The sequence below is a fragment of the Pseudophryne corroboree genome, chromosome 1 (assembly GCF_028390025.1).
Source record: "Pseudophryne corroboree isolate aPseCor3 chromosome 1, aPseCor3.hap2, whole genome shotgun sequence".
Lineage (NCBI taxonomy): Eukaryota > Metazoa > Chordata > Amphibia > Anura > Myobatrachidae > Pseudophryne > Pseudophryne corroboree.
Genome location: NC_086444.1, coordinates 332,753,915 through 332,780,374, shown reverse-complemented (window position 1 = coordinate 332,780,374; position 26,460 = coordinate 332,753,915). Strand labels below are relative to the sequence as shown.

The 26,460-nt window shown below is 48.2% G+C and overlaps 1 protein-coding gene across 4 annotated transcripts in view; it reads right to left on the bottom strand.

The window, feature by feature from the left end:
* Window positions 1-26,460, bottom strand: part of PIWIL1 (piwi like RNA-mediated gene silencing 1) — a 1,090,590-nt gene that overhangs the window by 9,038 nt on the left and 1,055,092 nt on the right. For 3 of the 4 annotated variants that reach the window (XM_063964613.1, XM_063964615.1, XM_063964614.1), the window contains exon 20: window positions 17,225-17,372. The exons of the other annotated variant lie outside the window; for it this stretch is intronic. In XM_063964613.1, the coding sequence (XP_063820683.1) occupies window positions 17,225-17,372 (148 nt within the window). The remainder of the gene's footprint in view (window positions 1-17,224; window positions 17,373-26,460) is intronic. 4 annotated transcript variants of the gene reach the window in all.

The following is a 26,460-nucleotide window of genomic DNA, read 5'->3' as shown; positions in this document are numbered from 1 at the left end:
GATGCTGCCACCGCCATGCTTCACTGTAGGGATGGTATTGGCCTGGTGATGAGCGGTGCCTGGTTTCCTCCAAATATGATGCCTGGCGTTCATGCCAAAGAGTTCAATCTTTGTCTCATCAGACCAGAGAATTTTGTTTCGCATGGTCTGAGTCTCCTTCAGGTGCATTTTGGCAAACTCTAGGCAGGCTGCCATGTGCTTTTTACTAAGGAGTGGCTTCCATCTGGCCACTCTACCATACAGGTCTGATTGGTGGATTGCTGCAGAGATGGTGGTCCTTCTGGAAGGTTTTCCTCTCTCCACAGAGAAATGCTGTAGCTCTGACAGAGTGAACATTGGATTCTTGGTCACCTCCCTAACTAGGGCCCTTCTCCACCGAATGCTCAGTTTAGACAGCTGGCCAGCTCTAGGAGGAGTCCTGGTGGTTCCAAACTTCTTCCATTTATGTTTGATGGAGGCTACTGGGACCTTCAAAGCAGCAGATGGTTTTCTGTACTCTTCCCCAGATTTGTGCCTCGAGACAATCCTGTCTCGGAGGTCTGCAGACAACTCCTATGACTTCATGCTTGGTTTGTGCCCAGACATGCACTGTCAAGTGTAGGACCTTATATTGGGGGTAATTCTGAGTTGATCGCAGCAGGAATTTTGTTAGCAGTTGGGCAAAACCATGTGCACTGCAGGGGAGGCAGATATAACATGTGCAGAGAGAGTTAGATTTGGGTGGGTTACATTGTTTCTGTGCAGGGTAAATACTGGCTGCTTTATTTTTACACTGCAATTTAGATTGCAGATTGAACACACCCCACCCAAATCTAACTCTCTCTGCACATGTTATATCTGCCTCCCCTGCAGTGCAAATGGTTTTTGCTCAACTGCTAACAAAGAAGGTAATTCCAAGTTGATCACAGCAGGAATTTTTTTTAGCAGATGGGCAAAACCATGTGCACTGCAGGGGAGGCAGATATAACATTTGCAAAGAGAGTTAGATTTGGGTGTGGTGCGTTCAGTCTGCAATCTAATTTGCAGTGTAAAAATAAAGCAGCCAGTATTTACCCTGCACAGAAATAAAATAACCCACCCAAATCTAACTCTTTCTGCACGTTATATCTGCCTCCCCTGCAGTGCACATGGATTTGCCCAACTGCTAAAAAAATGTCCTGCTGCGATCAACTTGGAATTACCCCCAAAATTCCTGCTGCGATCATCTCAGAATTACCCCCATAGACAGCTGTGTACTTTTCCAAATCATGTCCAATCAATTGAATTTACAACAGGTGGACTCCAATTAAGCTGTAGGAACATCTCAAGGGTAATCAATGGAAACAGGATGCACCTGAGCTCAATTTTGATCGTCATGGCATATGCTGTTAATACTTATGTACATGTGATTTCTTAGCAAAAATCAGGGAAAAACTTTGTTCACGTCATTATGGGGTATTGTGTTTAGAATTTTGAGGGGAAAAAAGGAGATTTATGGTAGACTTACCATAGTTAAATCTCTTTCTGCGAGGTACACTGGATTCCACAGGGAATAATATCGGGGAGTAGAGTTGGATCTTGATCCGAGGCACCAACAAGTTAAAGCTTTGACTGTTCCCAGGATGCATTGCACCGCATCCTCTATAGCCCCGCCTCCAGGCACTGGAGCTCAGTTTTGTTAACCAGTCCAATGCAGTAGCAGGTAAAAGAGACGGTAGATGTTAGTCACATAGAACCACGTTCTCACGACAGGAGGAAAAGGACTAGCGGCTAATGCCATACAAACCCAAAGAAGCTAAGGGTGTTAGGGTGGGCACCCTATGTAATCCAGTATACTTCGCAGAAATATTTATGGTAAGTCTACCATAAAACGAGATTTATGGTAAGAACTTACCTTTATTAAATCTCTTTCTGCGAGGTACACTGGGTTCCACAGGGAATAACATCGGGGTGTAGAGTAGGATCTTGATCAGAGGCACCAACAGGCTAAAAGCTTTGACTGTTCCCAGAATGCATAGCGCCACCTCCTCTATAACCATGCCTCCGTGCACAGGAGCTCAGTTTTGTTAACCAGTCCAATGCAATAGCAGGTAAAAGAGACGACGACCATTAGTAGAAATTTTCACCACATTCTCACGACAGGAGAAGGTATCAGCGGCTAATGCCATACAAACCCAAAGAAGCTCGGTGCGTCAGGGCGGGCGCCCTGTGGAGCCCAGTGTACCTCGCAGAGAGAGATTTAACAACGGTAAGTTCTTACCATAAATCTCATTTTCTGCTGCGGTGTACCTTGGGCTCCACAGGGAATAACATCGGGGTTGTCCTAAAGCAGTTCCCTATGGGAGGGGACGCACTGTAGCGGGCACAAGAACCCGGTGTCCAAAGGAAGCATCCTGGGAGGCGGATGTATCGAAGGCATAGAACCTTATGAACGTGTTCACTGAGAACCACGTAGCCGCCTTGCACAATTTTTCAAGGGTCGCACCATGGCGGGCCGCCAAAGAAGGTCCAACAGACCGAGTAGAATGGGCCTTAATAGTAGCAGGAGCTGGACGACCATCCTATACTTAAGCATGTGCAATCACCATTCTAATCCATCTGGCCAAGGTCTGCTTGTGAGCAGGCCAGCCACATTTGTGAAAACCAAACAGTACAAAGAGAAACAGACTTTCTAACAGAAGCTGTCCTCTTCACATAGATACGGAGAGCCCATACCACATCCAAAGACTGCTCTTTGGAGGACAAGTCAGAAGAGATAAAGGCCGGAACCACAATCTCCTGGTTAAGGTGAAAAGATGACACCACCTAAGGCAAATAACCTGGGCGAGTCCTAAGAACCGCCCGGTCATGATGAAATATCAGAAAGGGTGGACGGCAGGACAATGCACCTATGTCCAAAATCCTTCTAGCAGAGGCAATAGACAGCAAAAAGAGGACCTTGGCAGTGAGCCATGTAAGGTCCACCGTCTCAAGAGGTTCAAATGGAGACTCTTGTAGAGCTTTCAGGACAACAGACAAATCCCATGGAGCCACAGGAAGGACATAGGGAGGTTGAATTTGCAATACGCCCTGAGTGAAAGTATGAACGTCAGGAATAGACGCAATTTTCTACTGAAACCACACCGACAAGGCAGATATGTGAACCTTGAGGGAGGCCAGAAGAAAACCTAAGCCCAGGCCTTGTTGCAAAAAAGCCAGAAGTCTGGAAGTACTGTACCAAACTTGGAAGCATCGTAATTCTTTGCAGCACACCAGGTGAAGTAAGAATTCCAGACCCTATAGTAAATCCGTGCAGAAGCCGGTTTGCGGGCTTTCAACACAGTTTGGATAAACACCTCGGAAAATCCTTTGGCTCTCAGGAGGGAAGCTTCAAGAGCCACACTGTCAAAGCCACAGTCTGGCCAGGTCCGGGTAGACACAAGGGCCCTGAACGAGGAGGTCTAGGCGTTGAGAAAGTAGAAGAGGACGCTCCATCGACAGACCCTGCAGGTCTGAGAAACAATGCCGTCTGGTCCACGCTGGAGCAATTAGAAGTAGTATTCCTCCTTCTTGCTTGCACTTCCTTAGAACCCTGGGCACGAGTGACACTGGAGAGAACACGTAGGGCAGCCGAAAGAACCATGGAATTGCCAGTCCGTCCACGAACGCTGCTTGAGGATCCCTTGTCCTTGATCCGAAGACCGGAACTTTGTGATTGTGTCGAGACGCCATCAGGTCTACATCTGGTAGGCCCCACTTGTCCACTAGGAGTTGAAAGGCTTCCTGATGAAGACTCCTCTCTCCGGCGTGCACGTCCTGACGACTGTGAAAATCTGCTTCCCAGTTGAGGACTCCCGGAATGAACACTGCCGATATTGCTGGCAGATGGTGTTCCGCCCAACAAAGGATTTTTGACACTTCCATCATTGCCATGCGGCTTCGAGTGCCGCCTTGATGATTTATGTATGCAACCGTGGTGGCGTTATCTGATTGTACTTGAACAGGCCTGTTCTGTACAAGAGGCAAGGCAAGTGTCAACGGATTGAACACTGCTCGCAATTCAAGAATGTTTATCAGGAGAAGAGATTCCTCCCTTGTCCACCGACCCTGGAGAGAGTGTTGCTCCAACACCGCGCCCCAACCTCGCAGACTGGCGTCCGTTGTCAGAAGGACCCAGAAGGGACGGCCCATGCTCAACTGTTGGTCCTGTAGCCACCAGCTTAGTCACAGACGTACCTCCGGAGTCAAGGAGATCATATCTGGTGAGGCATGCCGTCCCACTTGGAAAGGATTAACCTCTGAACAGGGTGCAAATGAAATTGAGCGTACTTTACCATATCGAAAGCCGACATCATGAGGCCTAGAACTTGTATCGCCAAGTCTATCAACACTCTTGGGCGAGAGCGGAAGTATCTGATCCTGTCCTTAAGTTTAAGGACCTTCTCTGGAGACAGAAACAACCTTTGGCTGTGTGTGTCCAACAGTGCCCCCAGGTGCACCATGCTCCGAGCAGGGACCAGAGAGGACTTTTTCCAGTTGATGAGCCACCCGTGGGCTTGTAGGAATTGGACCGTCAGTTCCAGGTGACTGAGGAGAACATCTTGGGAGTTCGCCAGGATCAGCAAGTTGTCCAGATATGGCAGAATCCTGAATCCCTGACGGCGGAGAAGGGCCGTCATCACGGCCATGACCTTGGTGAAGATCTGAAGGGCCATGGCCAATCCAAAGGGCAGAGCTTGGAATTGATAATGTAGGTTGCCAATAGCAAACGGCAGATATTGCTGATGCGAAATGGCGATATATGCAGGTAAGCATCCTGTATGCCCAGGGTTCCATGGCCAGCGCTATAGAGCACAGAGTTTCTATACAGAATTTGGATACTCTCACAAACTTGTTCAATGATTTGAGGTTGAGTATAGGCTGGAAGGACCATTTGGCTTCAGAACTAGTAACAGGGTCGAATACTATTCCCTGTGTCCAGGAGGGATTATATAACCAAGTGTAGAGCTTGCGCTTTCAACGTATCCGAAGGGATAACCGTTGAGCAGAACTGGCAAGGGGGATGTTTCTTGAAAGATAGTGCGTACCCATGAGAAACAGCCTCCCGCACCAGACCGGCGCGAACTGCGGAAGTCGGCCTCCCACCCTGGAGTCCCCAGGGGGAGGCCTGTCCCGTCATGCAGCAGGCTTGACTTGTTTAGAAGCAGGCTGATGGGCGGCCCAGGATTGTTTAGGTTACGGATTGTCTCGGGTACGTCTGACCTTTTGCTTTCCCTGGAGGTCGAAAGAAACGAAAAGTGGTACTCTTAGCCTTCGGAGCAGAAGGATTAGTACTTGGGAGAAACGCAGTCTTAGCAGACGCTAAGTAAGTCACAATCTTGTTCAGATCCTCCCCAAAGAGGATGTCTCCCTTAAAAGGGAGCACCTCCAAGGTCTTTTTAGAGTCCAGGTCCACCTTCCAGGACCTTAACCACATAATAAGACGAGCCAGGATAGACGTAGTCGACGCCTTGGCCGCCATAAGACATGCGTCAGAGGCCGGCTCCTGAATATAGTGGGAGTTTGTTGTAATATGAGACAGTTATTGTCTGGCAGTGTCAGAAAAATCCTGAGGCAGCTCATCCTCAATTGCCTGAACCCAAGCTTCAATTCCTTTCGCAGCCCAGGAGGCTGCCATAGTTGGTCTACCTACAGCACCTGTAATAGAGTAAATAGACTTCAGGCATTCCTCCACACGCTTAATCGTCGGTTCCTTCAGTTAGGTGACAGTGATGACAGCCAGAGCCGATGACACCACAGGATGGGCATCATGAGAGTCCACCGGCGGTGGAGTTTCCCACTTGTTACTCAACTCCGCAGGGATAGGATAACGAGCTAGCATCTTTTTAGACAGGGAAAATTTTGTTCCCGGAGACGACTAGGATTCCTGATGTATGTCAATTAAATGGTCAGAATGTAGCAAGACTACTTTAGTAACCTTCTGACGCTTGAATTTATCGGGTTTCCTAGACCCAGTAGTGGGTTTGATCTCATCAACTATTTGTAGAATCAGCTTAATAGCCTCCACTAGGTCAGGAACATCAACCTGGGTTGTAGATTCCCCATCAGAAGCGACTGCATCAGTGTCTGACGGATAAGTATATTCCCCATCTTCATCAGAAGAATCATCCGAAATATTAGTGGATTGTGAGAAAGAAATGGCCCGCTTAGATGACCCCTTGGCCCCAGAGGGACGTGGGGTGGATTTTTGTCTAACCAAAGATTGATTTAGTTGTTGTAACTGGGTAGACAGCGTGTCCGCCCAGGGCGGATTAACTACAGGGACAATATGTGGCTATAATGGCACAGAAGGTCTCACAGAAGGTCAGACGTGTCACAAGTGTAATCAGCATACTTGAGAACGTTGCCCAAGGTGGGTCCTGATTAGCCACAGGTGCTACGGGCTGACTTGAAGGTGTATGGCACCCAGTGCCTGAACCCGAAACTAAAACTTCCCCCTCAGGTAAATCTGTGGAGCCAGTACTGCATGATGCAGAAGCTTCCGCGGATTTCCCGCCCTGTGTGGCAGACATTATAGGGAATGTAGCCTTAGAGCGCAACAGTACAATATAGCCAGACAAACATAATACCTGCAAAAACCCTGTGTTATGTGACAGTGAATGCAGAGCACAAACAGAGGATTTAAGCGGTGTGAGATGACTGAAACACAGTGAAAAAATAAGATTTTGCACTTACCGGTAAATCTATTTCTCGTAGTCCGTAGAGGATGCTGGGACTCCGTAAGGACCATGGGGAATAGACGGGCTCCGCAGGAGACATGGGCACTTTAAGAAAGACTTTAGACTCTGGGTGTGCATTGGCTCCTCCCTCTATGCCCTTCCTCCAGACCTCAGAGAAACTGTGCCCAGAGGAGATGGACAGTACGAGGAAAGTATTTTTGTTAATCCAAGGGCAAGATTCATACCAGCCACACCAATCACACCGTATAACTTGTGATAAACTACCCAGTTAACAGTATGAACAAACAACATAGTCTCCGTCCAAACCGATGAACTATAATATAACCCTTATGTAAGCAATAACTATATACAAGTCTTGCAGAAGAAGTCCGCACTTGGGACGGGCGCCCAGCATCCTCTACGGACTACGAGAAATAGATTTACCGGTAAGTGTAAAATCTTATTTTCTCTAACGTCCTAGAGGATGCTGGGACTTCGTAAGGACCATGGGGATTATACCAAAGCTCCCAAACAGGCGGATGACTCTGCAGCACCGATTGAGCAAACAGGAGGTCCTCCTCAGCTAGGGTATCAAACTTATAGAACCTTGCAAAGGTGTTTGATCCCGACCAAGTGGCTGCTCGGCACAACTGTAATGCCGAGACCCCTTGGGCAGCCGCCCAAGAAGAGCCCACCTTCCTAGTGGAATGGGCCTTAACCGATTTTGGCAATGGCAATCCTGCCGAAGAATGTGGTTGCTGAATCGTGTTACAGATCCAGCGAGCAATAGTCTGCTTTGAAGCAGGTGCGCCAACCTTATTGGCTGCATACAGGATAAACAGCGCCTGTCTTCCTGACCCTAGCTGTTCTGGCCACATAAATCTTCAAAGCCCTGACCACATCAAGTGACTCGGAATCCTCCAAGTCTCGCGTAGCCACAGGCACGACAATAGGTTGGTTCATATGAAAAGATGAGACCACTTTAGGCAGGAATTGAGGACGAGTTCTCAATTCTGCCCTATCCACGTGAAAAACCAGATAGGGACTTTTATATGACAAAGCCGCTAATTCCGAAACACGCCTTGCAGAAGCTAAGGCTAACAACATGACCACCTTCCAAGTGAGATATTTCAACTCCACTGTTTTGAGTGGTTCAAACCAATGTGACTTGAGGAAACTTAATACCACGTTAAGATCCCAAGGCGCCACCGGAGATATAAAAGGAGCCTGAATATGCAGCACTCCCTTCACAAATGTCTGTACTTCAGGAAGAGAAGCCAATTCTTTTTGAAAGAAAATGGACAAGGCCGAAATTTGAACCTTTATGGATCCTAATTTTAGGCCCAAATTCACTCCTGTTTGAAGGAAGTGAAGTAGACGGCCCAAATGGAACTCCTCCGTAGGAGCAGTCCTGGCCTCACACCAAGAAACATATTTTCGCCACATGCGGTGATAATGTTTTGATGTCACGTCCTTCCTAGCCTTAATCAGGGTAGGAATGACCTCCTCCGGAATACCTTTTTCCACTAGGATCCGGCGTTCAACCGCCATGCCGTCAAACGCAGCCGCGGTAAGTCTGGGAACAGACAGGGCCCCTGTTGCAGCAGGTCCGGCCTTAGAGGAAGAGGCCACGGATCTTCTGTGAGCAACTCTTGCAGATCCAGATACCAAGTCCTTCGTGGCCAATCTGGAACGATGAGGATTGTTCTCACTCTTCTTTGCCTTATTATTCTCAACACCTTGGGTATGAGAGGCAAAGGAAGGAACACATAGACCGATCTGAACACCCATGGTGTCACCAGAGCGTCTACAGCTACCGCCTGAGGGTCTCTTGACCTGGCGCAATATCGCTTAAGCTTTTTGTTGAGACGGGACGCCATCATGTCTATTTGAGGCAGTCCCCACCGACCCGCGATCTGTGCGAAGACTTCGTGATGAAGTCCCCACTCTCCCGGATGCAGGTCGTGTCTGCTGAGGAAGTCCGCTTCCCAGTTGTCCACCCCCGGAATGAACACTGCCGACAGTGCGCTTACATGATTCTCCGCCCAGCGAAGAATCCTGGTTGCTTCTGCCATGGCCACTCTGCTCCATGTGCCGCCTTGGCGGTTTACATGAGCCACTGCTGTGACATTGTCCAACTGAATCAGAACCGGTTTGTCCCGAAGTAATGCCTCCACTTGACGTAGGCCGTTGTATATGGCCCTCAACTCCAGGACGTTGATGTGGAGACAAGTCTCTAGACTTGACCAGAGACCTTGGAAATTTCTTCCCAGTGTGACTGCTCCCCAACCTCGGAGGCTTGCGTCCGTGGTCACCAGGATCCAGTCCTGAATGCCGAACCTGCGGCCTTCCAGGAGGTGAGCACTGTGCAGCCACCACAGGAGAGATATCCTGGCTCTGGGAGACAGGGTGATCCTTTGATGCATTTGTAAATGAGACCCGGACCATTTGTCCAGTAGGTCCCATTGAAAAGTCCTCGCATGGAACCTGCCGAAGGGGATGGCCTCGTACGATGCCACCATCTTCCCCAGGACATGTGTGCAGAGCTATGAGCTCTTGAGCCTTTTCCCTTGGAAAAAAAAACCTTTTTCTGTTCTGTGTCCAGAATCAGGCACAAAAAGGTCAGACGCGTTGTAGGAACCAGCTGGGACTTCGGAATATTGAGAATCCAGCCGTGCTGTTGCAACGTCCTCACAGACAGTGACATGCTGTCCAGTAACTTCTCTCGCGATCTCGCCTTTATGAGGAGATCGTCCAAGTATGGGATAATTGTGACACCCTGCTTGCGCAGGAGCACCATCATTTCCGCCATTACCTGAAAATTCTCGGGGCCGTGGAAAGCCCAAACGGCAACGTCTGAAATTGGTAATGACAGTCCTGTACCGCAAAGCTCAGGAACGCCTGGTGAGGAAGAAAAATCGGAACATGAAGGTAAGCATCCTTTATGTCCAGGGAAATCATCCAATCCCCCCCCTCCAGGCTGGCGATGACCGCTCTGAGCGATTCCATCTTGAACTTGAACTTTTCCAAGTACAGGTTCAGGGATTTCAGATTTAAAATGGGTCTGTCCGAACCGTCCGGTTTCGGAACCACAAACAGGGTTGAGTAATACCCCTTTCCTTGCTGGAGAAGAGGAACCTTGACTATCACCTGTTGCAGATACAATTTTTGAATTGCAGTTAACACTAACTCCATCTCTTCGAATTCCAGCCTGTATCCCTGAGAAACAATCTCTATCGCCCAGGGATCCACCTGTGAGTGAACCCAGACGTGGCTGAAAAATCGAACACGTGCCCCCACTTCCCCCCAGGGAAGCCCCAGCGTCATGCGGTGGATTTTGCAGACGTAGGGGAGGACTTCTGCTCCTGGGAACTAGCTGTGTGCAGCTTTTTTCCCTTGCCTTTACCTCTGGCAAGAAAGGACGATCCCCGTACCATTTTGCTTTTATTTGAACGAAAGGACTGCATTTGGTAATGAGGTGCCTTCTTAGTATGTTGTTGGGGAACATAAGGTAAAAAATTCGATTTACCAGCCGTAGCAGTAGAGACAAGGTCCGAGAGGCCTTCTCCAGACTCCTCCTCCCCCTTGTAAGGCAACGACTCAATATGCCGCTTCGAGTCGGCATCAACCGTCCACTGTCGGGTCCACAAGAGTCGCCTAGCAGAAATAGACATAGCATTTATTATGGAGCTTAGTAAACAAATGTCTCTTTGAGAATCCCTCATATATAACGCAGCATCCTTGATATGCTCTAGGGCAGTGTTTCCCAACCTCGGTCCTCAAGGCACACTAACAGTCCTGGTGTTAGTGATATCCAGGCTTGAATACAGGTGACTTAATTAGACCTCAGTTATTTTGATTTAACCATCTGTGCTGCAGCCTGGATATCACTAAAACCTGCACTGTTGGTGTGCCTTGAGGACCGTGGTTGGGAATGCCTGCTCTAGGGTCATTAGAATGGTAGCCTTATCTAGGGTCTCAATCTCCGTAGACAAGGAATATGTCCATTCTGCGACAGCACTACAAACCCAGGCCGATGCCATAGCCGGCCTAACAATAGTACCAGAATGTGTGTAAATGTACTTCATGGTAACTTCCTGCTTACGATCCGCAGGATCCTTGAGGGTAGCAGTATCCTAGGAAGGCAGTGCCACCTTCTTGGATAAGCATGTCAACACCTTGTCTACTTTAGGCGAAGATTCCCATCGTATCCTGTCCTTTTGTGGGAAGGGATACGCCATAAGAATCCTTTTGGGAACTTGTAGACTCCTGTCTGGAGATTCCCAAGCCTTTTCGCACAATTCGCTTATCTCAAATGAGGACGGAAAGGTGATCTCAGGCTTTTTCTTTTTATACATGTGTACCCTTGTGTCAGGGACAGGGGGTTCCTCAGTAATATGCAAAACCTCTTTAATAGCAATGAACGTGTAACGAATACCTTTAGCCACTTTTGGCTGTAACTTTGCATCCTCATAGTCGACACTGGAATCTGAATCCGTGTCGGTATCTGTGTCAGTGATCTGGGATAATGTGCGTTTCTGAGACCCAGAAGGTCCCGGTGCCACTGGGACAGGCATGGTCTGACTACCTGACTGATCCCTAGCCTCAGTCTTGTCTAATCTCTCATGCAATAAATTTACATTAGCATTCAAGACATTCCACATATCCATCCAGTCCGGTGTTGGCATTGCCGACGGTGACCTGACATTCATGCACCCCCCCTCCTCCTTAGGCGAGCCTTCATCGTCAAACATGTCGACACACGCGTACCGACACACTCCACACACACAGGGAAACTCTTTTCTGAAGACAGGTTCCCCTTTAGGCCCTTTGGAGAGACAGAGAGAGAGTATGACAGCACACACCCCAGCGCTATATGACCCCGGAGTAAAACACAGAATGTTTACACAGTAGTGCTGCTGTAATGTTTAATCGCCAATTATGTGCCCCCCTTCCTCTACTTTAAAACCCTCTTTCACCGTGTGTCAAGCAGGGGAGAGTCCGGGGAGCTTCCTCTCAGCGGTGCTGTGGAGAGAAAATGGCGCTGGTGAGTGCTGAGGGAGAAGCCCCGCCCCCTCGGCGGCGGGCTTCTGTCCCGCTCAAACTTTGTAAAACATGGCGGGGGCTCTTTTATATACATGTACAGTGCCCACCTGTACATGTATATAGGTCATTTTGCCATAGGAGAGGTATTCATTGCTGCCCAGGGCGCCCCCGCCCCCCCCCCCCCCCCTGTGCCCTGCACCCTTACAGTGACCGGAGTGTGTGAGGTGTATGGGAGCAATGGCGCACAGCTGCAGTGCTGTGCGTTACCTCAGTGAAGCACCCGAAAGGGTTCTGCCACCTCAGAGTCTTCTTTCTTCTTTTCTTCCGGCTCTGTGAGGAGAACGGTGGCGCGGCTCTGGGATGAACGCCCAGGACGAACCTGTGTTCCACTCCCTCTGGAGCTAATGGTGTCCAGTAGCCGAGAAGCAGAGCCTATCATTTAAGTAGGTCTGCTCCTCTCTCCTCAGTCCCTCGATGCAGGGAGTCTGTTGCCAGCAGTGCCCCCTGAAAATAAGAAAAAACCTAACAAATATGCTTTCTTAGCAGGAAACTCAGGAGAGCTTCCTGCAGTGCACCCATCTCTTCTGGGCACAGTCTAAAAACTGAGGTCTGGAGGAGGGGCATAGAGGGAGGAGCCAGTGCACACCCAGAGTCTAAAGTCTTTCTTAAAGTGCCCATGTCTCCTGCGGAGCCCGTCTATTCCCCATGGTCCTTACGGAGTCCCAGCATCCTCTAGGACGTTAGAGAAATACAAAACATTATATACTGTGTAGCTATATATATATATATATATATATATATATATACACGAATCGATATGCCCGGCACTCCACTCTGTAATGCTGATAACTTGCTGCGGTGCCCTCCCAATGAGAGATACTTGATCCCCGATGTGTAGATATGGGTTTGCAGGCGGCACTCAAGCAGACTTTGTAGCTGTATTAGTTTAAGTCAATTTATTAGCCAACATGTTTCGGGGACAGCGCCCCGTCCTCAGGGCCAGACAAGCCAAATAAAACAAACATGGAACATTTTATAAGACACAGACAGAGACATTAAAGCTGACCATACTCACCTGCTCCACGGCGCGACCGCCCGCCAGTTCGAGTGGCCCCACTTCCGTGTTGCTTCTGCTGACGTCACGGTGCGCCGCGTCGCAGAGAGATAACCATGGTGACTGTAAACAAACAGCAATGCGTCAACCATGGGATGAAAATGTACATACAATATTTACGTGGTAGTTAAAAGACATATAACAGGGTACATAGACATTAAGGAGGACGAGGCGGGCGGGGCAGAGCCAGAGGAACATCCGGGCAAAGGCCTCCACGACGCTGAAAGAATCCATTTTCAATTTATCCTCCACCCCTCTATCTGACATGGAGTATCAAGTATTATCCAAAGGACTATCTTTCGTCCCCACAACAGCATCTAACCCACTTGAGTGGAAGGTAGAAATGCTTCGTCTGAACAGATCCCTCAGAAGGAGAGAATTCTTCAATGACCGGACCCCAGGATCCCCGACCACAGCCATCCCGCCCAAAATACAAGCAATAGCCCCCAGATCCCAATTTGATCCTCAGAGTCTCAACCCTTCCATTCGGACATTTTCACGCATGTTGGAATTAGAGGGCAATAGTCAAACTCAATATCAGGGATATAAAAATATGACTAGATGTGAGATGTCGGTTCTAAAGGAATTGTCCAACAGGACTGACATAGTGATCAGAAAAGCTGATAAAGGGGGAGCTATAGTGGTTCAGGACCTTGGGGATTACATTAAGGAAAGTGACAGCCAACTTAATGACCCCGCTGTATACAAGAGGTTGACCAGTGATCCTACAAGGGAGTTTAAGTCAGAATTAGATCTTCTATTAAAAAATGCCTTAGAACAGGATATTATTAACCCACAAATCCATAAGGCTCTCACAGTAGATTTCCCTAAAGCCCCGCTGTTCTATACGGTCCCGAAGGTCCATAAGACCATTATTGACCCGCCCGGTCGACCTATAGTATCAGCCAGGGGGTCACTGTTCCAACCTATATCTGTCTATTTAGACACCTATCTCAACCCGTGTATACAATCTATACCGTCTTACTTAAAAGACACTACGTCACTACTCATACAGTTACAGGACCTGGGTCCATTGCCGGAGGGATTGGTCCTGTGTAGTGCGGACGTCACAAGCCTCTATACTTGCATCCCACATGATGCAGGTATGGAGGCAGTTAGGTTGTTGATAGATAACAATATGGATTATAAAGGACCTGAGATTTCTTTTTTCCTGTCTTTGTTGAACAAGGTACTTAGTCGGAATTACTTTGTCTATAACGGTAAATTCTGGTTACAACTGGCAGGAGTAGCGATGGGGTCAGCAGTGGCCCCGTCATATGCAAATGCATTCATGTACCAATTAGAATGTAAAATGTTTTCCCTGGACCCATTGGTATCCATGCAGGTTTTTTATTACAGGCGATACATAGATGACCTTCTGATTCTATGGCAGGGTCCGAAGGAGGATTTGGAGTCTCTTCTTAACAATCATAATTCAACTGGACATGTTGTACAGCTTACATACATGATACATGAGAAAACCATTAATTATTTGGACGTAACCATTACCAATAATGATGCCCAACTGGTTACCTCCTTGTATGTCAAAACTACCGATAGGAACACTCTATTGAAATATCAAAGCTTCCACCCAGCTCCCCTACGCAAAGGGCTCCCATACTCGCAATTTTTGCGGGTACGGCGCATTACCTCAGATCCGGAGGAGACCCATAGGACATTGGAGGAGATGAAGTATAAATTTGCGGAGCGAGGGTACCCCATAAGGGAACTGGAGTCTTCTAAACAACGGGTACTAAGCATGACCAGACAACAGGTACTGGAAGCTGGCCCCAAAAAACGTAGAACTAGGGATATTTTTCCCTGGATTAATAAGTATACCAATAGGAGTCAGAGAGTAGTGAAGAAGGCCAAACAAATGTGGCCTATTATACAAACAGATGGAGCTTTGTCATCTTTGGCTAATACAGCTTTACTACCAAGTCATACAAGGGGGCGAAATATCAATGACCACTTAGTGAAACTTGATATAACAGAATTGGCTAGAAATAGGGAATCCCACTTTCTGAGACCTAAAAATGGATGTTTCCGTTGTTTAGGATGTGCCACCTGTAATACATTGACAGTAGGCACAACATTTAACCATCCACTAACAGGTCGTAAAATTTCCATCAAACACAGAATGACGTGCACCACCACACATGTGGTTTATTTACTCACGTGCCCATGTGGTCTTGCATACGTAGGCAAGACCATAAGACAGTTTCGTGAGCGTATGGCACTGCATAGGAGTGCCATCAAGAAGGCATTGGAGAAGAGGGAGAGTGAACAACCCTTTGCACGCCATTGTATGCAACAAGGTCATGGGGTAGCTAGTATTAGGGCCATCCTAATTGACCATGTCCCCCGTAAACTCAGGGGGGGTAATAGGGATAGGGCCCTGTTACAGTTAGAATCCAGATGGATTTTTAATTTGGGAACACTGTCTCCCAGGGGGCTTAATGAGAACCTGGGTCTGCAGTGTTTCCTGTAGAAAAACTACATAGTTATAATTTTTTCTAGTCTACTCCGTTATACTCATGACCATACTTCCCTTCCCACACATACTGCTCTCTTTGTATATTGTTTCCTTTGCCCAAAATGTCCTCCACATCTTTATGCAACATAGCGTGTCATGTACTTATAACATGAGACTATTAGATGTTAAGGTTCCAGCTGATCACACTAAGCGTGGCGCATCCTGAGTTTTTAATGTCTATGTACCCTGTTATATGTCTTTTAACTACCACGTAAATATTGTATGTACATTTTCATCCCATGGTTGACGCATTGCTGTTTGTTTACAGTCACCATGGTTATCTCTCTGCGACGCGGCGCACCGTGACGTCAGCAGAAGCAACACGGAAGTGGGGCCACTCGAACTGGCGGGCGGTCGCGCCGTGGAGCAGGTGAGTATGGTCAGCTTTAATGTCTCTGTCTTATAAAATGTTCCATGTTTGTTTTATTTGGCTTGTCTGGCCCTGAGGACGGGGCGCTGTCCCCGAAACATGTTGGCTAATAAATTGACTTAAACTAATACAGCTACAAAGTCTGCTTGAGTGCCGCCTGCAAACCCATATCTATATATATATATATATATATATATATATAAAAATGAGATCCTGACGCACCTAGTCCCCCCGGTGGACAGAATATAGTGATAGCAATTCATGTGATACACAAGAATGAAATCCACACAGCAGCTACAGGCACACACAGTCACAGGAACAATGCAGAAGTTATTACAGATAAACTATAAAACTGCACTGGACTAGTAAAACTACATACAGATATGTATATATAGATATAGCAATGCACAGTAACTACTGGATGTATATCACAGAATACTTGTACTAAATATTCAGATAGCAGTACACTTGTTCTTAGCTAACACTGTCTAAAATTACATGTAGAATACTTAAGTGTATGTAAATGCACAGCGCTGATGAGACAGGCGGCTTTACAGAGGAGACAGAGCCCTGCAGTCCCGGAGATCAGTCCATTATCAGTGTAAAGATGGCGCCAAAATCTCTGTCAGGGAGTTAGGGATAGTGAAATGCAACTCCAGGGTGGGAACACCAACAGTAGATGGCGCCCGGAGCTGGGGGAGGGGCTACAGGTCAGAGCCTTTTCCCCCATGTTTTGTCCTCACCACTGGGTACTGTGGAGCCTGTGTAAAGTGGATTTTAGTAAATCTGACCTGTGCTCCCTGCCCTGGTGGATATAGTGGGATCCCTGTGCAGTACAGTGTCCACGCCAGCGGCACGCTCCGTCTCCTGGGACTGCAAATGGATCGCGATTTACCGGCGGGTCCCACCTGGGGGACCCTCTTACCTCCTCCCTGATGTGCAGCCACGCGATCCTGGAGAGCGTCAGCAGTGGTGTGCCTGATGCCCGGTGTGCCTCCGCTGCAAGTACCCGGGAACCCGGCTGCGGGAGTATGCAGTGCTGCTGGGGAGGTGATGGAGCTGCAGCACAGAATGTTAGAATGACAAAAAGTTCGTGGCCCTTGAAGTCTTCTTAAAAAGCTCTTTTCAGGGCTGCCTAGCGCAGCCCCACCTGTTAGTGACCTGCACTGTAGGTATCAACTTACAAACTGAGCTCCAGTGCCTGGAGGCGGGGCTATAGAGGAGGTGGTACAGTGCATCCTGGGAACAGTCAAAGCTTTAGCCTGTTGGTGCCTCGGATCAAGATCCATCTCTACACCCTGATGTTATTCCCTGTGGAATACCAGTGTACCACGCTGCAGAAATGAATTTATTCCATTTTGGAATAGGGCTGTAAAATAACAAAACTGTGGAAAAAGTGAAGCGCTGTGAATACTTTCCGGATGCACTGTACTTATAAAAAAAAAAAAAATAGTGTAAAAAGATGAAAAATAGATACTTACAGGCCAATTATAATAAAGATGACAGAGTTTGTATGTTAATCTCTGCATATAGTCTGGCTTCAAGGCAGCGCTGTCATACACAACATTGTAATGAGTGGGAGAAACTGTCCCTTGTCTTACGGACTGACTGACAATGAAGAAGTCATACCTAGCATAAAAAAATTGTTACAATTACACATTACAGTAGGACAACATTCTGGTATTTGTACATGAAAACGGGAACATAAAGGGAAAAGGGGAATAGGATATGCTCTGCACCAGCTGAACAATTGATAATGTCTAATTCAAAAAGGCCCCGATCAATATCCGTCAGCAAATCAATCCCTTATGGTTGGATGTTCGGGGGTGCAGCCAGAGACAATTAGATTGTACAATAGAAGAAGAAGAGGAAAAAAATAAGAATTTACTTACCGATAATTCTATTTCTCGTAGTCCGTAGTGGCTGCTGGGACTCCGTCAGGACCATGGGGATTAGCGGCTCCGCAGGAGACTGGGCACAAAAGTAAAAGCTTTAAGACTACCTGGTGTGCACTGGCTCCTCCCCCTATGACCCTCCTCCAAGCCTCAGTTAGGATACTGTGCCCGGACGAGCGTACACAATAAGGAAGGATTTTTGAATCCCGGGTAAGACTCATACCAGCCACACCAATCACACCATATAACTTGTGATCTAAACCCAGTTAACAGCGTGATAACATGAGGAGCCTCCAGAACAGATGGCTCACTACAACAAAACCCGAATTTTTGGCAACAATAACTATGTACAAGTATTGCAGACAATCCGCACTTGGGATGGGCGCCCAGCATCCACTACGGACTACGAGAAATAGAATTATCGGTAAGTAAATTCTTATTTTCTCTGACGTCCTTGTGGATGCTGGGACTCCGTCAGGACCATGGGAATTATACCAAAGCTCCCAAACGGGCGGGAGAGTGCGGATGACTCTGCAGCACCGAATGAGAGAACTCCAGGTCCTCCTTAGCCAGGGTATCAAATTTGTAGAATTTTACAAACGTGTTTTCCCCTGACCACGTAGCTGCTCGGCAAAGTTGTAAAGCCGAGACCCCTCGGGCAGCCGCCCAATATGAGCCCACCTTCCTGGTGGAATGGGCATTTACAGATTTTGGCTGTGGCAGGCCTGCCACAGAATGTGCAAGCTGAATTGTACTACAAATCCAACGAGCAATAGTCTGCTTAGAAGCAGGAGCACCCAGCTTGTTGGGTGCATACAAGATAAACAGCGAGTCAGATTTCCTGACTCCAGCCGTCCTGGAAACATATATTTTCAGGGCCCTGACTACATCCAGCAACTTGGAGTCCTCCAAGTCCCCAGTAGCCGCAGGCACCACAATAGGTTGGTTTAGGTGAAACGCTGAAACCACCTTAGGAAGAAATTGAGGACGAGTCCTCAATTCCGCCCTATCCGAATGAAATATCAGGTAAGGGCTTTTATAGGATAAAGCCGCCAATTCTGATACGCGCCTGGCTGGAGCCAGGGCCAACAGCATGGCCACTTTCCATGTGAGATATTTTAAATCCACTGTGGCAAGTGGTTCGAACCAATGTGATTTTAGGAAACCCAAAACCACATTGAGATCCCAGGGTGCCACTGGAGGCACAAAGGGAGGCTGTATATGCAGTACCCCCTTGACAAAAGTCTGGACTTCAGGAACTGAAGCCAATTCTTTTTGGAAGAAAATCGACAAGGCCGAAATTTGAACCTTAATGGACCCTAATTTTAGGCCCATGGACAGTCCTGTTTGCAGGAAATGCAGGAAACGACCCAGTTGAAATTCCTCTGTCGGGGCCTTCCTAGCCTCGCACCACGCAACATATTTTCGCCAAATACGGTGATAATGTTGTGCGGTTACATCCTTCCTGGCTTTGATCAGGGTAGGGATGACTTCATCTGGAATGCCTTTTTCCTTCAGGATCCGGCGTTCAACCGCCATGCCGTCAAACGCAGCCGCGGTAAGTCTTGGAACAGACAGGGTCCTTGCTGGAGCAAGTCCCTTCTTAGAGGTAGAGGCCACGGGTCCTCCGTGAGCATCTCTTGAAGTTCCGGGTACCAAGTCCTTCTTGGCCAATCCGGAGCCACGAGTATAGTTCTTACTCCTCTCCGTCTTATAATCCTCAGTACCTTGGGTATGAGAGGCAGAGGAGGGAACACATACACTGACTGGTACACCCACGGTGTTACTAGCGCGTCCACCGCTATTGCCTGAGGGTCCCTTGACCTGGCGCAATATCTGTCTAGTTTTTCTGCTGAGAAAGTCTGCTTCCCAGTTGTCCACTCCGGGAATGAACACTGCTGACAGTGCTATCACATGATTTTCCGCCCAGCGAAGAATCCTTGCAGTTTCTGCCATCGCTCTCCTGCTTCTTGTGCCGCCCTGTCTGTTTACGTGGGCGACTGCCGTGATGTTGTCCGACTGGATCAACACCGGCTGACCCTGAAGCAGAGGCCTTGCTTGACTTAGGGCATTGTAAATGGCCCTTAGTTCCAGGATATTTATGTGCAATGACGTTTCCATGCTTGACCACAAGCCCTGGAAATTTCTTCCCTGTGTGACTGCTCCCCAGCCTCTCAGGCTGGCATCCGTGGTCACCAGGACCCAGTGCTGAATGCCGAATCTGCGGCCCTCTAGAAGATGAGCACTCTGTAACCACCACAGGAGAGACACCCTTGTCCTTGGAGACAGGGTTATCCGCTGATGCATCTGAAGATGCGATCCGGACCATTTGTCCAGCAGATCCCACTGAAAAGTTCTTGCGTGGAATCTGCCGAATGGAATCGCTTCGTAAGAAGCCACCATTTTGCCCAGGACCCTTGTGCATTGATGCACTGACACTTGGCCTGGTTTTAGGAGGTTCCTGACTAGCTCGGATAACTCCCTGGCTTTCTCCTCCGGGAGAAACACCTTTTTCTGAACTGTGTCCAGAATCATCCCTAGGAACAGCAGACGTGTCGTCGGAATCAGCTGCGATTTTGGGATATTTAGAATCCACCCGTGCTGTCGTAACACTACTTGAGATAGTGCTACTCCGACCACTAGCTGTTCCTTGGACCTTGCCCTTATCAGGAGATCGTCCAAGTAAGGGATAATTAAGACGCCTTTTCTTCGAAGAAGTATCATCATTTCGGCCATTACCTTGGTAAAGACCCGGGGTGCCGTGGACAATCCAAACGGCAGCGTCTGAAACTGATAATGACAGTTCTGAACCACAAACCTGAGGTACCCTTGGTGAGAAGGGCAAATTGGGACATGGAGGTAAGCATCCTTGATGTCCAGAGACACCATATAGTCCCCTTCTTCCAGGTTCGCTATCACTGCTCTGAGTGACTCCATCTTGAATTTGAACCTTTGTATGTAAGTGTTCAAGGATTTCAGATTTAAAATCGGTCTCACCGAGCCGTCCGGCTTCGGTACCACAAAGAGCGTTGAATAATACCCCTTCCCTGTTGCAGGAGGGGTACCTTGATTATCACCTGCTGGGAATACAGCTTGTGAATGGGCTTCCAATACCGCCTCCCTGTCGGAGGGAGACGTTGGTAAAGCAGACTTCAGGAACCGGCGAGGGGGAGACGTCTCGAACTCCAATTTGTACCCCTAAGATACTACCTGAAGGATCCAGGGGTCCACTTGCGAGTGAGCCCACTGCGCGCTGAAATTCTTGAGACGGCCCCCCACCGTGCCTGAGTCCGCTTGTAAGGCCCCAGCGTCATGCTGAGGACTTGGCAGAAGCGGGGGAGGGCTTCTGTTCCTGGGAAGAGGCTGCCTGATGCAGTCTTTTTCCCCTTCCTCTGCCCCGGGGCAGAAATGAGGAGCCTTTTGCCCGCTTGCCCTTATGGGGACGAAAGGACTGAGCCTGAAAAGACGGCGTCTTTTTCTGCTGAGAGGCGACCTGGGGTAAAAAGGTGGATTTCCCAGCAGTTGCCGTGGCCACCAGGTCCGATAGACCGACCCCAAATAACTCCTCCCCTTTATAAGGCAATACTTCCATATGCCTTTTAGAATCCGCATCACCTGACCACTGTCGCGTCCATAACCCTCTTCTGGCAGAAATGGACAGCGCACTTACTCTTGATGCCAGAGTGCAAATATCCCTCTGTGCATCTCGCATATATAGAAATGCATCTTTTAAATGCTCTATAGTCAATAATTTCAGTCAGGGAATCCGACCAAGCCACCCCAGCGCTGCACATCCAGGCTGAGGCGATTGCTGGTCGCAGTATAACACCAGTATGTGTGTATATACTTTTTAGGATATTTTCCAGTTTCCTATCACCTGGTTCCTTGAGGGCGGCCGTATCCGGGGACGGTAGTGCCACCTGTTTAGACAAGCGTGTGAGCGCTTTATCCACCCCAGGGGGTGTTTCCCACCGCGCCCTAACCTCTGGCGGGAAAGGGTATAATGCCAATAATTTTTTTAGAAATTATCAGTTTTTTATCGGGGGAAACCCACGCTTCATCACACACCTCGTTTAATTCATCTGATTCAGGAAAAACTACGGGTAGTTTTTTCACACCCCACATAATACCCTTTTTTGTGGTACTTGTAGTATCAGAAATGTTCAAAACCTCCTTCATTGCCGTGATCATGTAACGTGTGGCCCTACTGGAAGTCACGTTTGTCTCCTCACCGTCGACACTGGAGTCAGTGTCCGTGTCTGGGTCCGTGTCGACCATCTGAGGTAACGGGCGCTTTAGAGCCCCTGACGGTGTCTGAGACGCCTGGACAGGCACTAGCTGATTTGCCGGCTGTCTCATGTCGTCAACAGTCTTTTGTAAAGTGCTGACGCTGTCACGTAATTCTTCCATAAGACCATCCAGTCAGGTGTCGACTCCCTAGGGGGTGACATCACTATTACCGGCAATTGCTCTGCCTCCACACCATTTTCCTCCTCATACATGTCGACACAAACGTACCGACACACAGCACACACACACACCGGGAATGCTCTGATAGAGGACAGGACCCCACTAGCCCTTTGGGGAGACAGAGGGAGAGTTTGCCAGCACACACCAGAGCGCTATATATAATATATATATATATAGGGACAACCTTATATAAGTGTTTCTCCCTTATATAGCTGCTGTATTGATTAATCTGCCAATTTAGTGCCCCCCCTCTCTTGTTTTACCCTGTTTCTGTAGTGCAGGACTGCAGGGGAGAGTCAGGGAGACGTCCTTCCAGCGGAGCTGTGAGGGAAAATGGAGCTTGTGTGCTGAGGAGATAGGCTCCGCCCCCTTCTCGGCAGCCTTTCTCCCGCTTTTTTAAGGAAAACTGGCAGGGGTTAAATTCATCCATATAGCCCAGGAGCTATATGTGATGCATTTTTCGCCATCCAAGGTGTTTTTATTGCGTCTCAGGGCGCCCCCCCCCAGCGCCCTGCACCCTCAGTGACCGGAGTGTGAAGTGTGCTGAGAGCAATGGCGCACAGCTGCAGTGCTGTGCGCTACCTTGTTGAAGACAGGACGTCTTCTGCCGCCGATTTTCCGGACCTCTTCTGTCTCTGTAAGGGGGCCGGCGGCGCGGCTCTGGGACCTATCCATGGCTGGGCCTGTGATCGGTCCCTCTGGAGCTAATGTCCAGTAGCCTAAGAAGCCCAATCCACTCTGCACGCAGGTGAGTTCGCTTCTTCTCCCCTTAGTCCCTCGATGCAGTGAGCCTGTTGCCAGCAGGACTCACTGAAAATAAAAAACCTAAACTTAAACTTTTCACTAAGCAGCTCAGGAGAGCCACCTAGTGTGCACCCTTCTCGTTCGGGCACAAAAATCTAACTGAGGCTTGGAGGAGAGTCATAGGGGGAGGAGCCAGTGCACACCAGGTAGTCTTAAAGCTTTTACTTTTGTGCCCAGTCTCCTGCGGAGCCGCTAATCCCCATGGTCCTGACGGAGTCCCAGCATCCACAAGGACGTCAGAGAAATGTCTTTGTTGTCGCACGTGAGAAAATATTAAAATTTTACTTTTAATACATACAATTGTCCAAACACAAAATAAAACAGTGCAAGGCTCACTACCTGTGTTATGTCTTATATTATTATGTTTAGTTTACTGATGAGCGGGTTCGGTTCCTCGGAATCCGAACCCCCCCGAACTTCACCCATTTTACACGGGTCCGAGGCAGACTCGGATTCTCCCGTTTGGCTCGGTTAACCCGAGCGCGCCCGAACGTCATCCCGCTGTCGGATTCTCGCGAGATTCGGATTCTATATAAGGAGCCGCGCGTCGCCGCCATTTTTCACTCGTGCATTGGAAATGATAGTGAGAGGACGTGGCTGGCGTCCTCTCACTTTGTTTCAGGGGGCTGCAAATATCTTTATTCTGGGGACCAGCAGTATTATAGGAGTACAGTGCAGAGTTTTGCTGACCAGTGACCACCAGTATTATACATTCTCTGCCTGAAAAACGCTCCATATCTGTGCTTAGTGTGCTGCATATATCTGTGCTCACACTGCTTTATTGTGGGGACTGGGGAAAAGCAGTATTATATAGGAGGAGTACAGTGCAGAGTTTTGCTGACCAGTGACCACCAGTAAAATTCGTTCTCTGCCTGAAAAACGCTCCATATCTGTGCTCAGTGTGCTGCATATATCTGTGCTCACACTGCTTTATTGTGGGGACTGGGGACCAGCAGTATTATATAGGAGGAGTACAGTGCAGAGTTTTACTGACCAGTGACCACCAGTATTATACGTTCTCTGCCTGAAAAACGCTCCATATCTGTGCTGCATTGTAGTATATAGTAGGAGTAAGTGCATAATTTTGCTGACCACCAGTATATAATATATAGGAGTACGGTACAGAAGGCCACTGCTCTACCTACCTCTGTGTTGTCAAGTATACTATCCATCCATACCTGTGGTGCATTTCAGTTTTGCAGAGTTTGCTGACCACCAGTATATAATATATAGGAGTACGGTACAGAAGGCCACTGCTCTACCTACCTCTGTGTCGTCAAGTATACTATCCATCCATACCTGTGGTGCATTTCAGTTTTGCACAGTTTGCTGACCACCAGTATATAATATATAGCAGTACGGTACAGTAGGCCACTGCTCTACCTACCTCTGTGTCGTAAAGTAAACTATCCATCCATACCTGTGGTGCATTTAAGTTTTGCACAGTTTGCTGACCACCAGTATATAATATATAGCAGTACGGTACAGTAGGCCACTGCTCTACCTACCTCTGTGTCGTCAAGTATACTATCCATCCATACCTGTGGTGCATTTCAGTTTTGCACAGTTTGCTGACCACCAGTATATAATATATAGCAGTACGGTACAGTAGGCCACTGCTCTACCTACCTCTGTGTCGTCAAGTATACTATCCATCCATACCTGTGGTGCATTTCAGTTTTGCACAGTTTGCTGACCACCAGTATATAATATATAGCAGTACGGTACAGTACACCACTGCTCTACCTACCTCTGTGTCGTCAAGTATACTATCCATCCATACCTGTGGTGCATTTCAGTTTTGCACAGTATATATAGTAGTAGGCCATTGCTATTGATACTGGCATATAATTCCACACATTAAAAAATGGAGAACAAAAATGTGGAGGGTAAAATAGGGAAAGATCAAGATCCACTTCCACCTCGTGCTGAAGCTGCTGCCATTAGTCATGGCCGAGACGATGAAATGCCATCAACGTCGTCTGCCAAGGCCGATGCCCAATGTCATAGTAGAGAGCATGTAAAAATAAGAATTTACTCACCGGTAATTCTATTTCTCGCAGTCCGTAGTGGATGCTGGGAACTCCGTAAGGACCATGGGGAATAGACGGGCTACGCAGGAGACTGGGCACTCTAAAAGAAAGATTAGGTACTATCTGGTGTGCACTGGCTCCTCCCTATATGCCCCTCCTCCAGACCTGTTAGGGAAACTGTGCCCGGAAGAGCTGACACAACAAGAAAAGGATTTGGAATCCAGGGTAAGACACATACCAGCCACACCAATCACACTGTACAACTTGTGATAACCATACCCAGTTAACAGTATGAACAACAACTGAGCCTCATTTAACGGATGGCTCATAACAATAACCCTTTAGTTAAGCAATAACTACATACATGTATTGCAGAGAGTCCGCACTTGGGACGGGCGCCCAGCATCCACTACGGACTACGAGAAATAGAATTACCGGTGAGTAAATTCTTATTTTCTCTGACGTCCTAGTGGATGCTGGGAACTCCGTAAGGACCATGGGGATTATACCAAAGCTCCCAAACGGGCGGGAGAGTGCGGATGACTCTGCAGCACCGCATGAGCAAACTCAAGGTCCTCCTCAGCCAGGGTATCAAACTTGTAGAACTAAGCAAACTTGTTTGACCCCGACCAAGTAGCAGCTCGGCAAAGCTGTAAAGCCGAGACCCCTCGGGCAGCCGCCCAAGAAGAGCCCACCTTCCTTGTGCTTTCACCGATTTTGGATGCGGCAATCCAGCCGCAGAGTGAACCAGCTGAATCGTGCTATAGATCCAGCGAGCAATAGTCTGCTTTGAAGCAGGAGCGCCAACCTTGTTGGCTGCATACAGAATAAACAGCGAGTCAGACTTTCTGACTCCCGCCGTTCTGGAAACATAAATTTTCAAAGCCCGGACTACGTCCAGCAACTTGGAATCCTCCAAGTCCCTAGTAGCCGCAGGCACCACAATAGGCTGGTTCAAATGAAACGATACCACCCTAGGGAGAAATTGGGGACGAGTCCTCAATTCTGCCCTGTCCATATGGAAGATCAGATAAGGGCTTTTACATGACAAAACCGCCAAATCTGACACACGCCTAGCCGAAGCTAAGGCCAATAGCATGACCACTTTCCACGTGAGATATTTTAGCTCCACGGTCTTAAGTGGCTCAAACCAGTGGGATTTCAGGAAATCCAACACAACGTTAAGATCCCAAGGTGCCACCGGTGGCACAAAAGGAGGCTGAATATGCAGCACCCCCGGAACAACGTCTGAACTTCAGGCAGTGAAGCCAGTTCTTTTTGAGAGAAAATGGATAGGGCCGAAATCTTGACCTTTATGGATCCTAATTTTAGGCCCATAGTCACTCCTGACTGTAGGAAGTGCAGGAATCGACCCCGCTGGAATTCCTCAGTAGGGTCTTCCCGGCCTCACACCAAGCAACCTATTTTCGCTATATACAGTGAAAAATCTTGCTGTCACGTCTTTCCTAGCCTTTATTAGCGTAGGAATAACTGCATCCGGAATGCCTTTTTCTG